The 22,488-nt window shown below is 42.5% G+C and overlaps 1 protein-coding gene across 4 annotated transcripts; it reads left to right on the top strand.

Annotated features, from left to right (window-relative positions):
* The first annotated feature begins 1,653 nt into the window (after nt 1–1,653).
* Nucleotides 1,654–21,255, top strand: wdr26a (WD repeat domain 26a). 4 transcript variants are annotated; one of them, XM_074683187.1, is made up of 14 exons: nt 1,654–2,282; nt 3,297–3,396; nt 3,575–3,631; nt 4,138–4,274; nt 6,717–6,814; nt 7,167–7,323; nt 7,571–7,709; nt 7,790–7,930; nt 10,110–10,229; nt 10,536–10,681; nt 10,834–10,912; nt 13,178–13,307; nt 13,785–13,979; nt 15,905–21,255. In XM_074683187.1, the coding sequence occupies exons 1-14, from the start codon at nt 1,978–1,980 to the stop codon at nt 15,925–15,927; spliced, it is 1,827 nt and encodes a 608-aa protein (XP_074539288.1). In that variant the 5' UTR covers nt 1,654–1,977; the 3' UTR covers nt 15,928–21,255. The 4 variants fall into 4 exon arrangements, with proteins under 4 accessions (XP_074539288.1, XP_074539287.1, XP_074539286.1 ...); XM_074683186.1 differs by having other exon boundaries at nt 15,902–21,255; XM_074683185.1 differs by having other exon boundaries at nt 13,785–13,987.
* The last annotated feature ends 1,233 nt before the right edge of the window (nt 21,256–22,488 follow it).

Raw genomic sequence — 22,488 nt, 5'->3', positions numbered from 1 at the left:
CCCCCCCCCCCCCCGAAGCAGGTGTCGGACTGTCCCCTCCCTCTTTAAGTCATATTTTTATAAATAAAATCAGAGTTCAGTTCTCTTCAAGGAGGACGCAGGCTGTATATAAACCCACAGAGCTTAGACAAGATGTGATTTCTTACATGTGAAAGTGCCAACCACAGAGGAAAGGGGGGGGTTTTGGACCCCTGCTGGGTCCTGGTTTGTGTTTAAGAGAATCTCAGGCTTGGTAAAAAGCACTCAGTTTAATGTGTCCTGGTTCTGGTCCTGGTCTGGACAGGCTCTCCAGAGATAACATGTGAACTGATTCTTGCCATATGAAAGGTGACGGTTGGACATGGTTCAGTTTGTGCTTCTGGTTGTTGTTCATTTAATTCCTTGTCTCAGTTTTTAGTGGACTGATGTAGATCTCTTGTAGGTTCAGGTCTTCTCACTCCTGGTTTTGAAGATTTTCTCTGTCAGTGTGCCCTCTTTATTTCATTCACTTGTCATCATAAAGAAAGTTGATTAATAAAAACTCCACTTTGTGTGCGTCATTATTTCTGCACAGTGACCTCAAACCACAGCTCCATCCAGAATGCTACAGTATCTTAAAGGAACAGTCCAGGTTTTAGAGGTCTGTTTTTATGAGCTACTTGTCAAGAGTAACAAACTTATTTATGGAGCAGTTTTTTAAACTGTGGTTTAAAGTGCTTCACAAAATAAAACAAGAAAAGAGTGAAGAGGGCAAAGACTTTACAAAGAACAGAAACAAGGAAGGGATGAGGAAGGCTATAAAACAAGAAAGAGAAACAAACAATATTAAAGGCTAAAAACACAACTCATTAAAACATGCCACAAGAAGAATTAAGAAAGAAAAAGATTGAAATACCTGTGTGATATCACCTGAAAAGGGAATAAAGCAGCATTTGGAGGGTTAAAACATGCTCACCTGTAAAAGCACTTCAATCATTTTGAATATTTTCCTCTTCTTCAGAAAACAAGACTGCATAACCAGGATGACAGCCTGGTTTAGACTGAGGTTCTCATCAAAGATGACACCTAGAGTTTTACACCTGGCAGAGATATTTTGTGACAGAGAGCCTAAATGTGTGATCATTCCTGTTCTAGAACAGACAATCATCACTGTTTTATCTACATTCAGCTACAGAAACTTCTTAGACATACATATCTTAAAGATGTCATACCTATAAAAAGGCAAATAGTCAATTATTGGATAAAAAGTTCAAGCCTGTTGTAGAGCTCCCTGTTTATGGTGAGGGTGACAATTACACTTCTGAGAGAGAATGGTGAATTTATAAAGCAGTTTTATTTTTTATTAATACAAGAAAACTTTTCTCCACAACAAACAGTACAACTATCACATGGTGGTAAAACATATCCTGTGAATTCACATCAGGAGATTAAATAATAATAATAATAATAATAATAATAATAATAATAATAATAATAATAATAATAATAATTGAACAAAACGTTTTTTATTTTATTTTTTTATTTTATTTTTTTACTTGATGCTACACTTGAAATAAAATCTCATGATTAACACATACTACATCAGTTACAAAAGTTTTATATATCTACTTCAGCGCCCCCTGCTGGTGACGCAGCTTACGTACAAATACGTGAAGGAATTTCCGCTGACGTCATTGCGTCAGTCCATAACAGAGCTGCAGCTGTCTGAGAGCAACAATAACAAGCTGTACCGACCTGTTCACCTGACAGCGACCAGAACCGTCGAGATCCGCACGATGAAGTGGGCCCGCTGAGTCTGGGATCCCACCTTCCGTCCTCCGGCTTCAGAAGCGGGTCACCTCCGTCTGACACTCAGCCAGGCTCGGCCGCAGGGGGAACAGAGCGGTGCGGGGCTGCATCTGGGTCAGTGGGCCTGTCGGTGTCTGTAACGGAGCGTTCGATTCCTCCGCAGTGTCATCCGGTTTAACACACATCTGGACCCTGTTCTAGCCCGGGAACATGCAGGCTAACGGGGCCGGACAGGACCGGGACCGGGACTCGGAGCTGTCTTGTAGGAATGGAGCTCAGAACGGAGAGTCCTCATCCTCCTCCGCCACTGGGGCAGCTCACTCCAACGGTCTGCTGTCAGTCTCCAACAACGGCAACTCCGTCAACAACAACGGAGTCCCGGTCCAGCCCGCGTCCAACAACAGCAGCGGCCCGGCGGAGGCCAGCCCGGGCCTGAAGAAGAAGAAGCGACTGTCCCAGTCCGAGGAGGACGTCATCCGGCTCATAGGACAACATCTACACGACCTGGGGCTCAAGTAAGTTCCTGTGACTGAACCCAAACCAGGCCGAGCTGGATGGGGGTAGTCTGGTCCGCTGTCAGAGGAGGACCATGTTGTTCTCTGTAGAACCAAAACCAGCAGATTTAACACTGTGTACTCTCTCACAGGGGCTGCACAGTGTGGGGGCCAGGGGGGGCCCGACACCAAATCTGATTGGTCTCTGCCAGTGCCCCCTTCTAATTAACTTCTGATTGGCTGTTTTTTTAGAGGCAGCACTAATCAACCAGCTGGGCTTTATTCACACAGGCTGCTAGCCTTCTGTGTATTTTAATGTAGATTTTATTTTTGTGCTTAAAGTTGTGGAAAATATCCCATGTTTCAAAGTCTCTGAGGACCAGTTTGTCAAAGACCCTGGCTGTGGTTGGTGTAATGTGTCCTTTATTATCCTCAGTGTTGAAGCAGCTGTGTGAGCGTTTGATGTTTGTACTTAGAGTATGATTCATGGAGAAACTTTAAGAAGGGAGTCATTTTCTCTGTGGGGCCCGCCCGATCAGAGAAGTGTGAACACTCCCTCACAGGTTGTCAAACAGAAGTGTGTGTGTGTATGTTATCACCAGCAGGCCTGACAGGTGAATCGGGCCTGCTGGTGATAATACACACACCCAAACTAGTTTCCACAGAACTGTGTGGGACTGTGTGTGATGAGTCAGTCCTGTTTTTGTTAAACTTGTGTCCTTGCTGTGCTCTTTGTTAAACACACTCAGCTGTCTTTAGAACCACATTAAGTTTTACTGACCAGTTGTTGGAATATCTCCGACATGAAGGAACTGGGACCACAGGATGGTTTCAGTTCGGTGCTGTGAGGAGTAAATGTTAAAGTGGTTTTAAATGTATTTTTAGTCAGACAATATCTTTTTCATTAAGCCACCTGTTGTTGCTTGTTGACTACATGGTTGTGCACCTTGTACTTCCTGTTCTGAGGTGAGAGGCCATCCCAGGTGACTGACTTTGAACACACTGATTGGCTGTTCTCTCTGGTCATTGTTACAGTCAGACGGTGGACCTCCTGATGCAGGAGTCTGGATGCAGACTGGAGCACCCCTCAGCCACCAAGTTCCGTAACCACGTCATGGAGGGAGAGTGGGACAAGGTGTGTGTGTGTGTGTGTGTGTGTGTGTGTGTGTGTGTGTGTGTGTGTGTGTGTGTGTGTGTGTGTGTGTGTGTGTGTGTGTGTGTGTGTGTGTGTGTGTGTGCTGTGGATTTACACCAAATGAGCCTTCAATCATGCGGATTTATCACATCGTTCTTTGTCCTTTGTCTTTGTTCAGGCTGAGAGTGACCTGAACGAGCTGAAGGCTCTGATGCATTCTCCCAGTGCGATCGTGGTAAGTCACAGAAGTTTGAAACCACATGTCCACCACTCGCAGATGAGACCTTTATTTCCTGTAGAAAACAACAACAATGAGCCTGTTTCAGGAGTGTGCTGTCTACATTCAAAGCAGAACAGCTGAAGTCCATCTACACTGACTGAGTTAAGACAGCAAGAACCTAAAATTTAAAAAATAAAGCTTGAAATGAGCTAATAGACAAAGACAGAACTCTCAAAACCTGCAACTGTCAGTACAGTCAAGGAGAGACTTGTCTCTTTATGCTGAATCTGTTGTCAAGGCTCTGAGCAGGCTTTAGTGTCTGCAGGACAAAACAGTCTGTATGGAGAGCAACAGCAGGAGGAGCACTATCAGTGTCAGAAACAGTGACTCTCAGCTCCTTAAGCACTAACAGAGGCTTTGCAGAGATTGTTCAGATGATGGACTCAATAACCTTCACAGAATGTGTGACAAAGACTAGTCATGTGTGCTCTCTAACCCCCCCTGCTGCTCTCTCTGTGCAGAGGATGAAGTTCCTGCTGCTGCAGCAGAAGTATCTGGAGTATCTGGAGGACGGGAAGGTTCTGGAGGCACTGCAGGTCCTCCGAGCTGAGCTCACTCCACTGAAGTACAACACGGAGCGGATCCACATTCTGAGCGGGTCAGTGTGCTCCCCACAGGCTGAGACACACACACACACACACACACACACACACACACACACACACACACACACACACACACACACACACACACACATAATGAGAAAGGGTTTCCATGGTAACATATGAGAGTTCATCAAATCAGACAAAGAAAAAAACGCATTCATCAGAACTCTTATCAACAAACCAGAGACACTACCACGTGCTGGGAAATTTATGTGATCTCTATGAAAGATCTGTGAAATGAAAATCTCTGATGATGTAAAATCAATCTGTGTCACTTCCCCACCCGTATACACCTGTCTGTAGTCTCAGTGACATCACCCGTATGTGTCCATAGAGGCAGGAGGAAGCACATCCATGGAACGCCGAGTTGTATTTAACAGGAGCTTTGATCAAAGTAGAAACAGATAAAGAGGAGCTGAGGAGCACTCAGCCTCTACTTATGCAGATGTGTAAATTAAGTCCTCATCTGTGAATGATCTGAGGTGATGTGTCTAAAATGGTAACCATCCAAAAAAAAAAGTGAGCCACGTTTTACAGAGTGTTGGTGTATGAGGTTGTAAACACTTTCCCCTGATTTACATTTTAACATGACACCAAACAGGGATTTCTCTGCAGCTGGAAGCCTGCCACCAGTGGACACTCACAGTACTGCAATTTTTTTCACCTCCAGATTTTCTGCATTAAATATCAAGGCAAGGCAAGTTTATTTATTTAGCACATTTCAGCAAGGTAATTCAAAGTGCTTTACAGATGCACAAACCAGCAAAACATAATTAAAGAAAACAATTAAAAATCAATTTAAAAAGAAAAAAAATCAGGGTCTCAAGCGCCTACCTAGTGTAAGTCCTTTGGGACCCAAACCAACAGTTTTTAGCTTTTTTTTTTAGTGGTCCTATCAGAAACTGATGCTAAACAAGTAGACAACCGATGTATGAAAGAGAACGTATGCTTTAAAGGGATAGTTCAGTTTTTTTGAAGTGGGGTTGTATGAGCTCTATGTGACCACTAAGGACATTAGATACAGTAGAAAGTTGTCTCCTCTCCCTCAGTAAGACTCAAACTGTAATCAGTGGTGATGAGGAAATAGGCACTAACAGGTAGAGACGGTACCAAATTCAAAGGCTATTTTCTCTGCCTACAAGAACTAAAATCAAAAAGTAATACCACAGTTTAAGAATATGATACATAAAATATTTTTTAAGTGCATTATGTCTTCGGAAATATAAACATTTATTTGGACCCAACTAACTGGTCATGTGTCCTTACACGCAGCACTAGTGCGCTCCGTCCCCCCTCCTCCTTTCAGCTGTAGGGAAAGTAAACAAGCTGTGCTTCGGGCGCTGGTTTTAGCCTCGTGTAAGTTTGATCAAGTATCGTAATTCTTTTGTTTGTACTCTAAGGATTGTGAGGCAGCGTAGGAAATTCAAAATGAGTGACTATGACAGCGACGATGAAGTTTCATTCACTTTGGAACCAAAAGGATACCTGTATGAACCGGAGTAGCTACTCAGAAGAGGAGCTGCTACAGATTGCGACTGAAAGGAATACAGAGGAAACATCCACGGACAGAAAAAGGACAGAAGAGCAGAAGAAAGATAAACAGGAGAGAGATAGAGCACAAGCTAAAGGCTAACACAGGAGCTAAAATGTTAGTGCTAATGTTCACTCCAACCCACAGTCAGCAGTTATTCTGCAGTGGTCTGTTCAAACTTGAGAGTTTATCAATAAAATGAAGAGTGAGGTTACGTTAGCTCTGATTGGTAGATGAGTGGTAGGACATAACCAGGATTCACTAACGTTAAGCACTGGACTGTCCACAGTACTAATTATAGCTGGCTACTAAACTACACCACAAACTGACAAAGTTTACTCATATCACTTTTCAAACTGTAGCACTCTGTAACTGTTAATAGATACCTTACCCAGTTGCTTTCTTTCTACTTAAAAGTTGTCTTAAACAAAGAAGAGTAGTGTTAAAAAGAGGATCTAATCTCTGTGAATTTGGCTGAAGGTGTCACTGCAATCTCCTTTACACAGATGGTCTTCACAGCATCTTCAAGTGAAAAAACCCCAAAATTGAAAAAGTCCACCAACAGTCCCAGTCTTTGCCTCCATCATCTCAGTCCAAATGTAATGTAATGTAATATCAGGCTCTCAAAGAACTGAGGAGAGGAGATAAAGGAATCTTTTTCATTTGTAAAAGGACTTTTAGACTCTTGTTTTAAGAGGTGACAGAAATGGACAGTCTCTGAATACTCTATCTAAGGCGCTCTGACAGGGTGTTACTGTCTATGTTTGGGTGTACAGTATACTGGAGAAAAGTATTATTTGACACAAAACAGAAAATGATCCTGATGGAGGTGTGTGTTTGTGTGTGTGTGTGTGTGTGTGTGTGTGTGTGTGTTTGTGTGTGTTTGTGTGTGTGTGTGTTGTAGGTACCTGATGTGCAGCCATGCAGAGGACCTGAGAGCTAAAGCAGAGTGGGAGGGAAAAGGCACGACGTCCCGAACAAAGCTGCTGGACAGACTGCAGAGTGAGTGAGAGTGACTCACACTCTGCTACTGTACAACTCACACTGCCTCTGTGCTCTGATTGTTCTCTACTGTGTGTGCGTGTTTACACTGTGTGTAAACAAGGCTTCTCTCACAAAGAACAGCTCAAACACTCACGCTAGAAAACAGCAGCTAAGAAAATCCCTCAGAGCTAGAATGAGAAACAAAAGCTGAATAAAACCTGAAGTTGGAGACATAAAACACATACTGCACACTGATATTTTGGATCGCCTTTAGCTTTGAGTATGGAATTGAAATGTGATCAAACTCCTTATATGAATCAAACACACATTCACTTTGCTCCATCCTTCCTCTCGGTCCGTGTGTCTCCAGCGTATCTGCCTCCATCCGTGATGCTGCCTCCTCGCCGCCTGCAGACTCTGCTGAAGCAGGCAGTGGAGCTGCAGAGGGACCGCTGTCTCTACCACAACACCAAGCTGGACGGGGGTCTGGACTCTGTGTCCCTGCTGCTGGACCATGCCTGCAGCCGGTGAGCAGAAATATAATCGATCCTTTCAAATATAAACTCTTCTAGACGCAGCAGAGGGCTGATAAAGAGATGTCACAGTCAGATCAATACACCCTGAGTCAGAGAACACCAGTTAGTCCGTGTGTGTGTGTGTGTGTGTGTGTGTGTGTGTGTGTGTGTGTGTGTGTGTGTGTGTGTGTGTGTGTGTGTGTGTGTGTGTGTGTGTGTGTGTGTGTGTGTGTGTGTGTGTGTGTGTGTGTGTGTGCAGGAAACAGTTCCCGTGCTACACTCAGCAGATCCTGACTGAACACTGTAACGAGGTCTGGTTCTGTAAGTTCTCCAACGATGGCACCAAACTGGCCACCGGCTCCAAAGACACCACAGTGATCGTGTGGCACGTCGACACGGTAAGTATATGTATGACATCATCATCAGAGCAGGAGGTGAGGTTAATATGCTGCTGACACATGTATGTGTGTGTGTGCAGGAGACTCAGCAGCTGAAGCTGTTGAAGACTCTTGAGGGTCATGCGTATGGGGTCTCATACCTGGCGTGGAGTCCTGATGATGCGTACCTGATCGCCTGTGGACCTGATGACTGCTCCGAGCTGTGGCTGTGGAATGTTCAGGTACGTTGTGACAGCGTATATGATGTCATTATATACAGCTGACCAGGTTACCTGTGGCAGGCTTTACCCAGAGGTACAGGTGTTGGTAAACTGACAGGAAGTTTCCTTGACCCAAAATATGACAGACCTGGGGCACAGATGGTCTAGTGGTCTAGGTTGTACTGCAATAGGTTGACCCTAATGCAGGTGGCCCAGGTTCAAGTCCAGCCTGTGGTCATAAAAGACACAAAAAGCCCATTAAAAGATAATACCTGAACCATGACAGACTGATTTTCAAAATAAAAGTCTAAACCTGTGAGTTTCATCATTTGGATCCTGATCTGGATCGTGTAATAAAACAGCAGAGTAGATCCTCCTTGACCAACCAGCTATCACTCCCCACCATCTGTGTCACACTGCTGACTGTCCCTGTTCCTCTCACACACACACACACACACACACACACACACTGAACACACACCCACTTCTTCACACTCTGTTTAACAGACAGGACCAGTCATCATGAGCTGCTGCAGCTCCAAGATAAAAAAGACTTCAAATGAGCTCTGTCTGCACCTCCTTATCTACACCTCCTCATTTTAAGCTCCTCTTCTTCAACTCCTCATCTACAACTCCTCATCTTTGCCTTCTCATCTAAACCTCCTTATCTACAACTCCTTATCTGCACCTCCTAATCTTCACCTCCTCATCTAAAGCTTCTAATCTACAACTCCTCATCTACACCTCCTAATCTTCACCTCCTCATTTGCACCACCTCATCCACACCTCGTCATCTACACCTCCTGATTTACACCTCCCCATCTACATCTCCTAATCTTCACCTCCTCATCTGCACCTCCTCATCTACACCTCATTCACACCTCCTTAATATTACCTTCTCATCTAAAACTCCTAATTTACACCCTCTCACTAACACCTCCTCATCTACACCACCTAATCTACACCCCTTATTCACACCTCCCCTCTACACCTCCTAAATTAACACCTCCTCCTCTACACCTCACCATTGTCACACCCTCATCCACACCTCCTTAATTTCACCTCCTCATCTAAACCTCCTAATTTACACCCACTCACTAACACCTCCTTCATCTACACCTCCTAATCTACACCTCATTATTAACATCTCTTAAGTTTACACCTCCTTATGTACACCTCCTCATCTACAACTCCTTCATCTGCTCCTCCTACTACAACTTTTTATGTTCACCTCCTCAAATATACCTCCCTCATCTACGGCTCTTTACTTAAGACTATTCATATACAGCTCCTTATCTACACCTCCTTCATTTATACCTCCTTATTTACACCTCTTTATCTACAACTCCTAATCCACACTCCTTTATCTACATCTCCTCATCTATATCTCCTTTATCTGCTTCTCCCAATCTACACCTTTTTATGTCCACCACCTCATCTGTACTTCCTTCATCTACACCTCCCCATCCTCACTCCTATCTACACCTCCTTATTTACACTTTTTATTTCAACCTCCTTTCATCTACACCCCCTATCTATGTCTTCTTCTACTATACCAATTAATCTGCACCCCCTCATTCACTTCTTTCTTATTCTCACACCCTCATCTACACCTCCTCTTTCACAGCTTCTCCTCCTCCTGCTTTACCTCCTTATTTGCTACTATCCATCTACAACTTCTCATCCACACCTCCTCCTTCTTTAGCTTTCATATATTCCTTTCTCATATACACCACCTCATTGACACCTCCTCATTTACACCCCCTTATTTACAACTCCTTTTCTCCACCTCCTCATCTTAACGCCCCCATCTACACCACCTTGTCCATACCTCCTCCTTCTTCTACACCCTACATCTACAACTCCTCATCTAAACCTTCTCCACTAAAACCTCCTCATCTACACCACCTCCTTAATCACACCTCCTCCAGCTTCTCCTCATCTACACCTCTTCTTTCTTCATCTTTTCTGTCTTCATCTTCACCTCCCCTACATTCTCCTCAACCTACACCTTCATCTCCTTCTTTTCTCCCATTTCCACCTCCTCCATTTCTCCCTGCTCTCTATCTCTCTCCTCCTCTATCTCCATCTTTCCTCTTCCTCCTCCTTGCAGTGTCTGATTGGCTGATTCAGTGACATGACAAACTGTTGATCTCAGAGTGAGGTAGAGTGTGTGTGATGTGTGTGTTTTGTCGTGCAGACGGGGGAGCTGCGTACGAAGATGAGTCAGTCTCATGAGGACAGTCTGACCAGTGTGGCGTGGAACCCTGACGGCAAACGCTTCGTCACCGGGGGGCAGCGAGGACAGTTCTACCAGTGTGTGAGTAACAGAGTTTGTGTGTGAGTGTGTCACTGAGTGTGTAGGTAAACATATCATCTTAAAATGGGTGTTATTGGAAACCCCTGGGCATGTGTTGACAGCCTCTAGTGGACACTTTAGGAACTGACACGATCCGCAGAAAACATCCAGATAATTTAGTATTCGGTGTTTTGCTTCTTTAACTGTAGTTACACAGTCAGCCTGATCCTTTATGGATGAAAGCATGAAGTCGTGGCATCTTGCTGCAGACTCATGATGATGATGATGATGATGATGATGGGACAATCTGAATGTCTCTGTCCACAGGATCTGGATGGGAACCTGCTGGACTCATGGGAGGGGGTCCGGGTGCAGTGTCTGTGGTGTCTGAGTGACGGCCGGACCGTCCTGGCATCAGACACACACCAACGCATCAGAGGGTACAACTTTGAGGACCTGACAGACAGAAACATGTGAGTCATGACAGCAGGGATGATCACAGCCCTGTGTTCGTGTGTTTATGTAGAGGCCTGTCCCACAGGTGCTACAGGTGTTACACGTCTTCTTCTCTTCTTCAGTGTGTGTGTTCTGCCTGTTAATGAGGTTTTGTGGTGTGTCATTGCAGAGTGCAGGAGGATCATCCCATCATGTCTTTCACCGTCTCTAAAAACGGACGGTTAGCCCTGCTCAACGTGGCCACTCAGGTGAGCACCTGCTTCCCTCTGCACAGCGTCAGCTGCTTATGGCTCAGCTTACTGAACACTGAGGGTCAGATTCACTGAAGGGCTCCACAAAGAGAGGGTGTCTTAGCACTTTAAGACCACCAGGACATAATATTACATTTTTACAAACTATAGTGCAATATTATGGAGTGATTTTATTTTATTTTCCATCAATGTAACCCATGTATCCTAAGTTTTAATAATATTTTAAAATACCGAAATTGCATGGATGTGTCCTGTCAGAAAAGTTAAGCATTTTCTTTTGTAACCACCGGAAATTTAGTTGAGGTCTGTATACAGCTTGCTTTCTGAGATAAGGCACGGCAAGGCAAGGCAAGGCAAGTTTATTTCTATAGCACATTTCAGCAATGCAATTCAAAGTGCTTTACAGGCAGAACAAATTATTGAAAACAATTAAAATTCAATTAAAAATTAGATTAATTAAAAAGATACAATAAAACAGACAACAACAAAAAACAAACAAACAAAAGATTAAAATAGATTTTAAAACAGATTTGAAAAACAGATTTTAAGATAAAAACAGATTTTAAGATAAAATTTGCAGTACAAAATTAAAGACAAGATATTAAAATGATATTAAAATGATTTGTTAAAATGTTCTAATAAAAGGCAGCTGTAAAAAGGTGGGTCTTCAACCTGGATTTAAATGAGCTAAGAGTTTCAGCAGACCTGATATTTTCTGGCAGCTTGTTCCAGATATTTGGAGCATAGAAGCTGAATGCTGCCTCTCCATGTTTAGTTCTGACTCTGGGGACTGAAAGCAGACCTGATCCAGAAGACCTAAGTGGTCTTGGTGGTTCATACGGGATCAAAAGATCATTGATAAAGTCATTTTTGTAAACTGTAAAATAAAATGAAAACATATATTAAAAAAACAATGCATAAAGACAGCATCAACATCAAAACCAATTATTTACAATGGTGAAGTGAAATTTCTTTGTCATATACTCATGAACACACATACCTTACATACAAAACAATTTATGATATCTAATGGTGTTGTTTATAAAGATTTTCCTCATGTCAGCTCTGTTGTGTATTTTTACACAAGGATTAGGGCCACATGAAAGAAAAAAATAAGTCAATTTGCAAGGCAAAGTCATAAATTTTAGAGAAAAAATTAATTATATTGGTTAATAGCCAGGTTTTCAAGAGAGCAGGAGAGCAGGTTTTCCTTGTTTCCTTGTAGAGAAACAAGGAACATGGAGCATCTTGTGTAGTTATACTTAGGTAAAGATTTTACAATTTAGGAATTATTTCATCTTTTGGCAAATCAGCAGAACACTGTTGTTATTATAGGGACCATGAAAAGGTAGATACCACTAGAAACTTGGGCTTTGTTAATAACTTCAGTAAAATCAGAATGATATTCCCAGATTCGGCTTTCCCCAATAAATAACTCATCAGTGAAACACTGTTTTACAAATCGACACCTCTTTACAATCAGCAAGGTGGACTACAAGCAGCAAACGTATTGCCCTCATAACAAGCCGTCCTTACGAGCCTGGAACTTGCATTGGCCTCTGTGCAGAGCTGGCTCTTGCTTGAATGCACAGAGACCGTCTGCAAATAGCAACAAAAAAATGTGACACAGAAATATTCAATAACTTCCCCCAGGAGAGTGTTATCACATCATTTTACACATATGTGAACTCTCATTTTTAAACTACAGACTATGAAAATGAGTTTATTCTCATAAATTTATGACTATTGTTGTAAATTTATGAGATTTATCTCGTAACATTACTTTTTTCTTTTAATGTGGCCCTAATCCTCCACTGTATTTTAATAAATCCATCACTGCAACAAAAAAAGTTTCCTAAAGATATGGTGAATGTGTGAAATGTTGATGTAACTCCTCAGATTTTAAATACAAAAAGAAAGATCAATCTAACTTATTTACTTTCAAACCCACTGCCAATCAAAAATATTCAAATAGTAGTGCTGGTGCCATGCTAGGCTCCATAGGGTTAATCACAGCACTGACAAAAAGGGTGACATGTGAAATGCGGGATTATCTGCTGAAGAGATCAGAGATGCTAACAGCTCATCTATGCACAGTCAGACCCAAAACAAGCTAACTGCACGGAGCTGCTGAGCATCATGGGTATACTTGTTAAAATAGACAGACAAGTGAGACAGAGCAGACAACAGAAACTGATGTGCGATTTTATGAAGCTGTTTGCTGTAATCCATCCTGGAACTCAGTTTTATGTGTCTCTACAGGGAGTTCACCTGTGGGACCTGCAGGACCGGGTGCTGGTGAGGAAATACCAGGGAGTGACCCAGGGCTTCTACACCATCCACTCCTGCTTCGGAGGACACAACGAAGACTTCATCGCCAGTGGAAGTGAAGGTCAGAAGATACAACAGGCAGATTACCTCATGACTGGCACAAAGACACAAAGGAACACATACTTCAGCTAACTGTTGGAATTTGGAGCTACACACACTCATCAAAGCTTGTTTACAGGAGAGAGTGCAGAGTGAGGGGTTAGAGGTTTGAGGTATCAGTTTAGCAGATTATGAAGATATTGTTAAAAGTATACAGCATACTGCTCACAGGGCCCAGCAGAGGGCGCTCACACCTCATACCAGTTCATGTGCAAATCTCATATTAATATATCATAGACTGAAGTATAAAAGAGTTTGGAACAGGAAAAGAAAGGCAAACAATGGCAAGACGAATAAACTGTTATACTAACACGTCTGCCTTTATGGGTAATTAGGTCCCAGACACTCACACCAAAGGTGAATCCTCTCTGTTCCTGCACATTCTGTGGCAGGTGAAATATAATTATTGAAATATGACCCATGTCTCGTCTTCCATCAGACCACAAAGTTTACATCTGGCACCGGCGCAGTGAGCTGCCCATCGCCGAGCTGACAGGTCACACCCGAACGGTCAACTGTGTGAGCTGGAACCCCGTCCTGCCTGGACTGCTGGCCAGCGCTTCTGATGACGGGACCGTCCGGATCTGGGGACCTGCCCCTTTCCTGGATGTCCAGGATGCAGAAGGACTCAATGGTATTAATGTGAGAAGCAGTGTATGATTGTTTCAGAGCATTCTGAATGTTGTGGTTGATATCAGTGGGCAGAGAACTTGGTTTGTTTTAAACTGATGATTCCAGCTCATTCAGTCCCATCATGCATTAAACAGTCTGAGTTCATCTTAACCCACCATGATTCTGTAGAGTTATATACCTTTAAATATTTAGAGTTTACTTTGTATACCTCAAGTAAGTTAGAGTGGGTAAGAACAAACCTTTTTTAACAAACAGAAACCTCAAACAGAACCAGACTCAGGTTAGACAGACATCTGCTGAGACCGTGTTGGGGTTGAAGAGGGGGAGAGAGTTAAAGTTCTGAGGAGCACATGAGACAAGTGGGCTCAGGGACATCCGGAAAGATCTGTGGTCAATAACCACTCACTAAAATACAAAGTGACTGACCAGAGGAGAAGATATGGGATAGAAACGTTGTGTTTAAGTCCCCCATGGCAGTCTGAGCCTATGAGTCTGGGCCAATAACAGTCTGAACCTATAGCAGTCATAGCCTATAGCAGGCAGAGGGAGCAGTCACATTGGCAAAGCCTCTTTAACCCGAAAGCCCAGTTCAGTTGGCCAGTGTGACCGCAAGTGTGCTATGTTTGAGTACTGTGTCAGACAGAAAACGACTTACCGTCAGTCAGAAAGTCTCTAAAGTTTTAGCAGTGCTCTCTGTGTCTCACTCTACTGACTCTGATAAGGTCACACTTCATGTAAACACATGCTCTACAATGACGTGTGTGATACCTGCTAAAGTCCGGTTCATACTGAAGTAGTGTGACAGCTGGCTGTACTCTCAAGCAGTTGAATGGCGCTGCCACTGGGGGGCAATTGTGCTCGAGTATTGCACGGTTTAGATTGATAGTATGGCCGCACCCTAAGCCGAAAGCAGTCTGAGCCTACAACAGTCCGAGGCTACAGCGGTCTGAGACTACAGCAGTCTAAGCCTATAGCAGCCTGAGCCTGTAGCAGTCTAAGCCTACAGCAGTCCCGGGCTATAGAAGTCTAAGCCTACAGCAGTCCGAGGCTATAGCAGTCAAAGACTACAGCAGTCTAAGCCTATAGCAGTCTAAGCCTACAGCAGTCTAAGTCTATAGCAGTCTGAGCCTACAACAGTCTAAGCCTATAGCAGCCTAAGCTTGCAGCAGTCTGAGCCTACAGCAGTCTGAGCCTACAGCAGTCAAGGCCTATAGCAGTCAAGGCCTACATCAGTCTCAGCCTATAGCAGTCTGAGCCTACAGCAGTCTGAGCCTATAGCAGTCTGAGCCTACAGTGGTCTAACCCATAGCTGTCTAAGCCTATAGCAGTGTGAGCCTACAGCAGTGTGAGCCTTTAGTGGAGTGAGCCTACAGCAGTGTGAGCCTATAGCAGTCTGAGCCTTTAGTAGAGTGATCCTACAGCAGTGTGAGCCTATAGCAGTCTGAGCCTATAGTAGAGTGAACCTACAGCAGTGTGAGCCTCCATCACTTGAAGGACAAGTCCTGATCTAACAGAACTCACAGGTTCCTAACTGTGGTGCTGGATGCCAGGCTGATGATATCAAAGGAGGTTTTCTCATTAGAAAAAGTGCCCTAAGATGTTTACGTCTTACTACTAAAACCATTTCAGTTTTATTCTAAGATTAGCAGTAAAAAAGAATCTGCTCTTCCAGGTTTTTACTTTTTGAGGGGTGCTTCTAGTTTAGTTGTACAGAATGGTTTCTTCTGGCTTTATTGTGTCGTTGTAATAACAGTGAGATTTTATGGTGTGCTACTTTATGAAACCACCTAAGGGATAAAAATTTAAAGTGAAAGGAATTGGTTTAAGCACTGTGCCTTGTGGAACTCCATAGTTTACTCCAAAGATGTTACTGATGATGGTGTTGATTGATGATGATGATGATGTGTTTTCCCTCTCTCTTAGCAGAATGTTGCAGCATGGACAGCTGATGGTCCGTAGCCCAGTTGACCCTGAGGAGCTCTGAGACTCTATAAACACTTGAAGTGATGCAGCAGGGAAAGCTCTGATCATTGGACAGCTGCTTCCTGGGGGCAGTTCCTGTAGAGCTGCGTGAGCAGCCACGCCAAGCTGGGCTCCATCTCCAGCATCAGGCTCACCTCCCCTCTTGTGTGGACTTTCAGCCCCCTCCTGGACCACCACCCCCTCCCCCTTACCTCTTATTTATATTCTCTACGTTATTTATTGATGAGTAGATCACTGACCATGGGGGATCTGTGTTCAGTCTGAAGAACTGTTTCCCTCTCCGAACCTTTTGAGAGATTTTATCAACAGGAACATTTGATGGATGTACTACCACTCTGAAGAGTATCTTCTTAATGCAAACCCTCCGTTATCTTGTCCTTTTTAGAAGCAGAATAAGAGTTTTATCATTTTTTCCTTCTAGTCAGAGAAAACTGAGTATTGATGAGCATGATGCACTGACAGGACGACGTGTTTGGTGGCTCACACTCCATCTTTGTATCATGTAGAGTGATGCATGGTTGGCTGAGTGTGTACAGCAGTTCCTGTGTGATATATGAAGTTTATGGCCCTCACCTGTGCACACCTGAGTCCATTTTCCGTTATAATGTGACACCTCTAACCCACACAAAGGTCAAAACAGTCAGCACATCTCTAACCCATCTGTTTCTGTTACCTCTGCTCTTACAAAGCAGTCCTCTTTGAAACTCTATGACTTCAGTGTAGCTGTTACATGTTCAAACATCACACATTATCTGTATTTCTGGTACAGAGCTGTTACATGGAAGGACTAAACCCCCTGAGGGCTAACTGGGCCCAAGAATCCCTCACTGGGACTTAAATGTTTTAAACTTAAGGCTGGTGTTTTTCCCTGTCCCACATTGTCAACAAATCCCATGTAAAGACCAGAACCAGCAGTGTGTCAGTCTGTAACTGATAAACCAAAGGCCACGTTTGAAATGTTGAAAATAAAGGAAGACGTATGGCTTAAAAGACCTTTCAGTAATCATTGCTAGTTTTTGAAAAAGTTAAAAGAGGTAGACTTTTAACTTTCCAACTTAAGCTGAAATTTAAGAATAATTCTTGTCTTTATTTGTTGTTGATCTACTGGTGCTCTTAAAGTCTTTATAAAGACTGAAGTATACCTAAACATTTGAAGCTCCTTTAAGGAGTTTTTTAATGAAATGCACTGAAACTAACACCAGTGCCTCTTTATGATCTAAGAAAGCAAACTAGAAGCATGAAGATGACTCTAAAGAGTTATTTCTCAATATGACAGAAGCACCCTTTACTCTCAGTTGGCCATTTAAGGCAGATAACCTTGAAATTGGGTGTTTAACAACAACAGGATGTGGTTTTAAAGAACCACTTCTTACAGATGTGTGTTAGAAAAGAGACAAACGTTAGCTTTTTGTCCACAGGGTGTGCCAAAGACCACACAAACTCCCTCACAGGAGTTTTACGAAGAGTCTTTTTTACGTTTCCATAAAAAGTTCTTTTATATTAAACAGGAGAAAAGGTGCCTTTGTGGGGACTATTTTCACCTGTGGATGAATACATGTGGTCCAAACATTGGATTTGTTGACTGTAAAACAGCAGCTCATAACTTTTTTTACCTGTATCATAGGCTGTATATGAAAAGCTGACCAACACCAAGGGGTGTCACCAAACTCTGAAGCTCATGGACTTTTGCCCTGTTCCATCTCTCCACACTTAACCAGGTGTGCTGAGTAATGCACACATTTTGGTGAAGTTTGGTCCCTTAAAGCAACATTTGCTTTTAGTCTCTGAGAAAAAAATCAAAGTGACAGAGTGAAAGAAGGATTATCCGTTCACTTAGAACACAGTTTCTCTTTAAAAGAGATAACATAGCTCCAGTCAAAGAATGCAGGTGGTTGTAAGTGTGTTGTTTCTTAAAGAACTCCACCAAAAACTAGCAACCAGAGACAAATGACCAGAGATAAGTGGCCAGAAAGGAATGGCCGGGTATAAATTACCAGAGATAATTTAATAGATTAGTTTCTAGCTATTAGTATCCAGAGAAGAGTGACCAGAGATTAGTAATCAGAAATAAGTAAAAAGGGATTAAAAAAAACCTGAGACACGTAACTACAGATTAGTATCTAGTTATTGGTATCCAGAGAGGAGTAACCAGAGAAGAGTAATCAGGAATGAGTAACCAGAAATGAGTGACCAGAGATTAGTTTCTAGCAGTTAGTTACCAGAGACTAGTGACCACAGATTTGTAACTAGAGATTAGTGACCAGAGAAGAGTGACTATAGATTAGTCATCAGAGAAGAGAGACCAGAGATCAATGACCAGAGAAGAGTGACCATAGATTAGTGACTAGAGGAGATCGACCACAGATTTGTGACCACAGATCATTGACCAGAGAAGAGTGACCATAGATTAGTAATCAGAGGGATGAGGGATAAAATACCAGAGACAACTGACCTGAAATTAATTACTATCTATTGGTATCCAGAGATGAATGACCAGAGATCAGTAACCAGAGACAAGCTACCAATATGAATGACCACAGATAAGTGACTAGAGAGGAGTTGCCATTAAAAACTGACTTGAAATTAGTTCCTACCAATGACTGACCAGAGAAGAGGGACAAGGGATGAGTATCTAGTTATTAGTGACCAGAAATGAGTGGCCATAGATAAGTGACCAGAAACAAGTAACCAGAAATAAGTGACCAGGGATTAGTTTCTAGCAACTAGTGACCAGAGACTAGTGACCAGAGAGGAGTGACCATTGAAGTGACTTGAGATAAGTGACCAGAGATCAGTGACAAAAGAAGACTGACCACAGATTCATGACCAGAGATTAGTGACCATTGAAAAGTGACTTGAGAAGAGTGACCACAGATTCGTGACCAGAGATTAGTGACCATTGAAATGTGACTTGAGAAGAGTGACCACAGATTTGTGACCAGAGATCAGTGACAAGAGAAGACAACAGACTTATGACCAGAGATTAGTGACCATTGAAAAGTGACTTGAGAAGAGTGACCAGAGCCTAGTAACCAGAGAGGATTGACCATTGAAAAGTGACTTGAGAAGATTGACCAGAGATCAGTGACAAGAGAAGACTGACAACAGATTTATGACCAGAGATTAGTTACCAGATAGGAGTGACCACAGATTTGTGACCAGAGATTAGTGACCATTGAAAAGTGACTTGAGATAAGTGACCAGAGATCAGTGACAAGAGAAGACTGACAACAGATTTATGACCAGAGATTAGTGACCTATGAAAAGTGACTTGAGAAGATTGACCAGAGATCGGTGACAAGAAAAGACTGACCACAGATTCATGACCAGAGATTAGTTACCAGATAGGAGTGACCACAGATTTGTGACCAGAGATTAGTGACCATTGAAAAGTGACTTGAGAAGAGTGACCAGAGATCAGTGACCAGTGATTAATAATTAGAGATAGGTGATGAGGAATAAAATGCCAGAGACAACTGATTCAAGATAAATTTCTATCTATTAGTATCTAGATATGAATGGCCAAAGATTAGTTACCAGAGACAAGTAACCAGAAATGAATGACCATAGATAAGTGACCAGAGAGGAGTGACCATTGAAAAGTGACAAGAGATTAGTTTCTACCAGTTAGTAACCAGAGAAGAGTGACCACAGATTAGTGACTGGAGATCACTGACCAGAGAAGAGTGGCCTGAACAAGTGACCAGAGATCAGTGACCAGAAAATGGTTACTAAACTACAAAAACTGAAATCTAAGCAAATATTTGTATTATTTTCAGTTAAGAAATGTCCTGTTATACTTGATACGTTCCACATTTAACTGACAAATCCAGAAACGTGTCCTATTTAGAGATGTTTACAAAAATTAGGTATGGAATGCTTGTAATGAGTAAAAAAGAATCTTCCATTGGGTACAGGAAAGAGACCTTTTTCTGGACTGGTCTGGTAAATGTGGCTCATATTAAGTCTGAAAAGACATAAGCGCTTGCAGAGATTAAATACTAAAGATAATAACTAAAGATAGAGGCTACAGATATTTGATCAGAGATTACCGTTTAATTGAAACTGTACTCTGAACACCAGGATGTTCTGGTCTTCACACATCAAATGTAGTATACAGCGATTAACTTCATGCTGAAAGTCCGGATTGAAAGAAGCACACTGCACTTTTTACTGTTGGAGATTTGGGACACACCCAGGCACTGAAACCAAGAACATGAACTCACACACCCAGCACCCTCACATGTTGTGATCAGCTGTGTAATGAGACAGCTTTTTGAAGTCAGATAGGACAAAAAAAAACACATTAATGTATGTATATCTGAGGCCTCCAGTGGAAATGAAGAACTGCACTTTTATTACATTATCATCACTGGCTCCTTCTGACTCCTCCCCTTTCCATCTCCTCTTTCTGACTCCTCTCCTGTCTAACTCCTTCTCCTTCTTCCTCTTCCTCTTCCTCAAACCTCTTTCTTAAACCTCATCTGTCTGACTCTTTCTCTCAGTCTGAGGGTTCAGACCACCTCTGATGTACGGTCTATGGTCAGTTGATGGTTTTTGGTAATCCCAGAGCTCAGTAACAGAGGAGTTGCTGGAGAAGGTTGGTTTGTGTCCCACCAGGTGAGAACAGGTTTGTACAGGTGTAACATACACTAACAACATGTTTTCTTTTCCTCACAGTGAGCTGTTGCCTGACATGCTGTTCTCTGTACCTGTGCTGTATTTCTCTTTGTTTTGGCATGTGAGGTGTACATATGACAGACAGGAGGACATGTGTGTTTCAGGGTTCCCACGCCTGCATTTTACTACAAACAGCTTTGTACCAAAACCTCTGACTGCACTGAAAAGAAACACACAAACACACACACACTTTAAATACATTAACTCATATCCCAGCAGCTCCTACTCGCACTTCTACTTACAGTAGATTTGTTCCTCTTTTAATCCCAGCAGGACTGTCTGTGGGAACCCTGCTCATCTGCTCAACACCATCACAGCCCTCTCACACACACACAAACACACACAGACACACTGATGTCACAGCTGTAGTGTTTCTAGTTTCTGCTTCTGTGATTTAGTTGAAGTATTTTCGGCTTCTTCTCTTCTGTTTCTTCCGGCTGTGAGGAGCCTGAGTAGGATTCTGTTGGCTTGCAGGCTGTTTCTGCCACAATCTGTTTTATATTTTTAAATGTTATTACAACCAGTGATTGTACTGTTCTGTATCGTTCTGTAGGACAAGTGTTATGTATGCATATTTTAAATAAAACATTCAGGGGTTTAAATATGCTTCACTTCATGCTCAGAGCTGGACCTCTCTGTGTGCTTTCTTCTGATTGGACTCCAGTCATCTGGTGTAAGGCTCATCAAAGTTCACCAGAGGTCATCAAAGACCCTTAAATATCAAGAAGCATGAAATGATTTAACATACAGACTGATCTAAGCATGCCCTCCCCTTATTTATTTTTTAACTATTTTTTTAAATTGCTACTTCTTAGCTTCCAGATCGGGTCAAGCAGGACGCTGGCTGATGAAGTTTAGAAGTGAGAAGAGAGATCTGTGTTTTTCTCTGCTGAATGCGATTTCTGTGATTAATTTTGTAGTGATGGTGGACACTGGAGCCTAACTGTCAGACAGAAAAAGGACAGAAGAGCAGAAGAAAGACAAACAGGAGAGAGATAGAGCACGAGCTAAAGGCTAACACAGGAGCTAAACTGTTTGTGATCATGTTCATTCCAACCCACAGTCAGCAGTTATTCTGCAGTGGTCTGTTCAAACTTGAGAGTCTATCAATAAAATGAGTGAGGTTATGTTAGCTCTGATTGGTAGATGACTGGCAGGACCGAACCAGGATTCACTAACCTTACACATTACAGACATGTCTTAGAGCACCAGGCTGTCAGCTGCGCTAAATATTGACAGCTACTAAACTTCTTTACAGACAGTGGTTACTTGTCACGTTACCCTACAGATATGTTGGAGCACCAGAATGCCGATAGCACTACATTTAGCCAGCTACTAAAATGTTTGCTTGATGTCACGTTTCAAACCGTAGCGCTACCTAACTGTACTGATAAATACCTTACCTCAGTGCGTTGTATCCAGGAAAAAGTTGTCTTGAAAAAAATAAGTTGTTTTGATCCAACCTTCATTAAATTCCAAAACAAATACGCACCTCACTAAAAGTAATTTATGACAGCGTGTGAGACTCCAGGCCAGAAGGTGGCGAGGGAGTGCAGTTAAAACAGATCCTCCTTACAGCAGCTTTAACAAAAATAATGTAAAAGATAAATTTAAATTACCTTGAACACAGGATAAAAAGCATTTGCTGCCTGTTCCTGTTTCCTAAAGTTAGACTCCACCATGAAATTTTATCATTTAAATCCTTGAGAAATGTATTATTTACAAATTTGTGTTTCTCCTTACCAAAACTATAATTTAAGTAACTATCCTGAAAAAAAAAAAAAATTGCTCAATACACTCTTTAGTTGTGTCCCTAGGTTTTCACTCAGTCCTGGGACAGGTTTTGG

This window comes from Halichoeres trimaculatus, unplaced genomic scaffold (assembly GCF_033239565.1).
Source record: "Halichoeres trimaculatus isolate MK-OKI-2021-1 unplaced genomic scaffold, fHalTri1.1 fHalTri1_scaffold_12, whole genome shotgun sequence".
NCBI classification, from domain to species: Eukaryota; Metazoa; Chordata; class Actinopteri; order Labriformes; family Labridae; genus Halichoeres; species Halichoeres trimaculatus.
The sequence above is the reverse complement of the archived record's forward strand: the minus strand, read 5'-3'. Positions and strand labels throughout refer to the sequence as shown.